The sequence below is a fragment of the Antrostomus carolinensis genome, unplaced genomic scaffold (genome assembly GCF_000700745.2).
Source record: "Antrostomus carolinensis isolate BGI_N321 unplaced genomic scaffold, ASM70074v2 scaffold10538, whole genome shotgun sequence".
In the NCBI taxonomy this organism is placed as follows: Eukaryota; Metazoa; Chordata; class Aves; order Caprimulgiformes; family Caprimulgidae; genus Antrostomus; species Antrostomus carolinensis.
In genome coordinates, this window is record NW_010330919.1 from 16,535 (window position 1) to 19,685 (window position 3,151).

Below are 3,151 nucleotides of genomic sequence, written 5' to 3' on the forward strand. Positions count from 1 at the left end.
AGGGGGAGCTGGGGGTCTTGGAGGGGGTTGGTAAGAGGGTCTGCAATGTGGCTGAGGTGCCCTGTGTCTCATCTGGGCTGTGAGCAGGTCTCTGCTGTCCCCATGGCAGGTGTGGGAAGCTTGATGCACAGCTCCAGGGGTGGGAAGAGGATGGTGGTGACCACCAGCCCCGTTCCTGCCTCACGTGGAGGGGAAAAGCCCAGAGAGCTTCAGCCAGCGTCTCCAGCCCCCTCCCAGCCCACCACTGTGCGCTGCCCAGACCACCCTGGGGCTGCTCCTCAGCTTCTCCCAAAGCCAAGGCTCTGCAAGCCTAGGTGGGCACGGCTGGGCACAGCAGAGGGATGGGACAGGGCCACGCTGGCACCGGCAAACTCCATGTCTGTATGTCCTTCCCGTCCCCGTGCCACGGTGACGCTGTGTAACCTGGAGAAAGGCTGCCCCAGCCCAGGTGGGGACACCACCCCACCACTGCCTTTAGGATAATCCACATAGCGGTGCCCAAAATGCCTGGTAGGCTTTTGGGTTGTTTTTTTAAAAAAAACCTGTTAAAACCATGACCCAACCCACCCCGAGACAAATAAAGACCTCAGACCAGAAACCAACCTCGGACATGGCGTGGAGTGAATGAGTCGTCACCCTCTTGCTCCTCTTCAGCTCTCCAGTGTCACCCACTGGTGACATTTTCTGCAGCATGTAGGTGGCAGCTCCAACCCTCTCCCAGAGGAAAGAGGGCTGCTTAAAGCCCCTGCTCGTGTCCAGAGAAGGGCAATGAAGTTGGTGAAGGGGCTGAAGACCAAGCCTTATGAGGAGCAGCTGAGGGAACTGGGGATGTTGAGCCTGAAGAAGAAGAGGCTGAAGGGAGACCTCATCACTGTCTCCAACTCCCTGAAAGGAGGGTGTAGTGAGGTGGGGGCCAGTCTCTTCTCCCAGGTAGCTGGTGATAGGACAAGAGGAAATGGCCTCAAGTTGTGCCTAGAGAGGTACAGATTGGGTGTCAGGAAAAATGTCTTCACTGAAAGGGTTCTCCGGTGATGGAACGGGCTGCCCAGGGAGGTGATTGAGTCCCCATCCCTGGAAGGATTTAAAAGACGGGTAGATGGAGTGCTCAGAGATCTGGTTTAGTAGTGGACAGGTACGGTTGGACACGATGATCTCAAAGGTCTTTTCTCACCAGGAGGTTCTATGAAAACTGCCAAGAAGAGGCTGGGGTGTCTTGACTCATGTGGCTTCTCCAGCACCATGGCTGGTAGCACCCAGGCCACTGCTTCCAGTTGCATGGTGACTTCACCGCTGGTCCCAATGGGTCTGGTAAAGCTGAGGTTGCCAGCACAGCAGCACCACTTGGGGATGATGGATGGGTTCAGAGATTTTTTTTTTTTAAAGATTTTTATTGAAAAAGAAAACAAACCCCATTTTCCAAAAGACGTGAGAGCTCCCACCCAGCACCGGTGTTGGCGCGTCAAAGGCAGAGGGGCTGCAGCCCCGGCATGGACATACAGGGTTAGAAGGGATGGAGGAGAGGGGACATGGTGGTTCCCAGGGATGGTGGCTTTATTTTCCTCAGCTGCTGCAAGAAACTCCTACCCTGGCCAAAGGGATGCTGGAAGAAGCCCCCCAGGCTGAGAGCATCCTCACGTGAGTAAGGGACATGTGAGTGATGGGGTTACTCAGGCATTACCCAGCCCTTCCCCCTGGCACCAGTACCAGTGGAGTGGGGAGGCTCCCAGGCTTGCCAAGGATGCACCAAAGGCAACTCATTGGTGCCAGAAGGTGGAAATAGATGTGCTCCCATCCCAGCTCTCCACGCACATCCCAACAAACCCTGAAACCAGGTGAGAGGAGGCCAGCGGGACGCACCAGCAGCAGCAGTGAGGAGGGGACAGCCCCTCCAGAGGGGCAGGTGGTTTGCTCTCTACAACGCTAGCGATTAAAACAAGGCATCTCAGTGAAAGAGGAGGTCATGGAAAGGAAGAAGGAGAGGAGAAGGAAGACTGGAACGTGGGCCGGCTGCAGCTGGGCATCCAGCCCCGTGGGCACCATGTCGAGAGGCCGACGAGGATGTTGGCTTCTCACTCTAGTCCTTCCCTTTGCCCTTCTTTGCTGCATCCAAGAAGCACAGGAGACAAGAGTTAGTGTGTCTGCTGGCAGCTCACCAATCCCCGAGGTGCTAATGTGGCAGAAATGTCACCAGCATGGCTGGCAAAAGGCTTGGCAGAGCACAGGGGTTGCAGCCCTGTAGGAAGCCTCCCCCCACCATGCAAAGCCACCTTTTGCACCAGCCCCATTGAGGAGAGGGGGAAATCCCCGTCCCACCAAAGCTGATGGTGACCTGGGGCATGGGGACCAAGGTTTTTCCTATCAGCACCTGCTTCTCACCCAGCCAACAGCTGAACTTTGGGGCCATCACGTGCTGATGAAGAGGGAAGAGCATCTTACATGATCCTCCATGCCACCAGCAAAGCCCAACCCCAACAGGTCAAGTTACCCCCTGGAAAGCCCCTGCCCAGGGTCCCAGCAGGACCCTTCTGGGGACAGGAGTGGTGGGGACTGACCTTTGGACTTTGACTTGATCTTGGAAGAGCAGGGCTTGGTCACATAGACAATCTCCTCACACTGGGCATTGTACAGGGCTTTCTTCAGGATGCCGGAGCGAGTCTTCACCCCCGTCTGGGCACTACATCCGCCCCAGCTCTCAAATTTGTACTTGCAGTCAGCTGGAAGAGACAGGAGAGGCATCAGAGCCAGCCATGACCTGGGATGGCCCCTCAGCCCAGGGTGGTCCCCAGCCACCCTCCACCACCACCATGCACCCACCTCCAAACTTCTTCTTCCAGTTGCAGGGGATCTTGCACTTGAGCTTCTTACTCTCATCTTTGCAAGTTCCCTCGCGGTAGCCCAGGCCACAGTCCTTGCTGTTGGGGACGCAGGGTCCCCAGCGCCAGTCCTCGCACTCAGAGCCCTCCTTCTTCACCTTCTCTGCAAGGGAAGGGAGAATGGGTGCTCCTTGTGGAGGCAACCTGCCTCCTACCCCACCAGTCCCCCCACCCCGGGCTGCCCCTCACCTTTCTTGTTCTTGCCAGCCTCGGCGGTGGTGGCCAGCAGGATCAGTGCCAGGAGGAGGAGGAGGAAGCCCTGGACCTGCATCCTGCCT

At 57.1% G+C, this 3,151-nt stretch overlaps 1 protein-coding gene across 1 annotated transcript; it reads right to left on the reverse strand.

The window, feature by feature from the left end:
- Positions 1-2,074: 2,074 nt before the first annotated feature.
- On the reverse strand, positions 2,075-3,144 carry MDK (midkine). Its single transcript, XM_010173069.1, has 4 exons — positions 3,063-3,144; positions 2,815-2,976; positions 2,553-2,714; positions 2,075-2,100 (listed from the first exon to the last, which is right to left on the reverse strand). The coding sequence occupies exons 1-4, from the start codon at positions 3,142-3,144 to the stop codon at positions 2,075-2,077; spliced, it is 432 nt and encodes a 143-aa protein (XP_010171371.1).
- Between the last annotated feature and the right edge of the window lie 7 nt (positions 3,145-3,151).

Excerpts from the sequence above, each read along its gene's own strand:
- MDK (XM_010173069.1), bottom strand. The coding sequence starts at position 3,144 with ATGCAGGTCCAGGGCTTCCTCCTCCTCCTCCTGGCACTGATCCTGCTG. Across the intron at positions 2,977-3,062 it reads GGCTGGCAAGAACAAGAAAG|AGAAGGTGAAGAAGGAGGGC; the intron begins GTGAGGGGCAGC and ends CTTCCCTTGCAG. Across the intron at positions 2,101-2,552 it reads GATCAAGTCAAAGTCCAAAG|CAAAGAAGGGCAAAGGGAAG; the intron begins GTCAGTCCCCAC and ends TCTTGGATGCAG.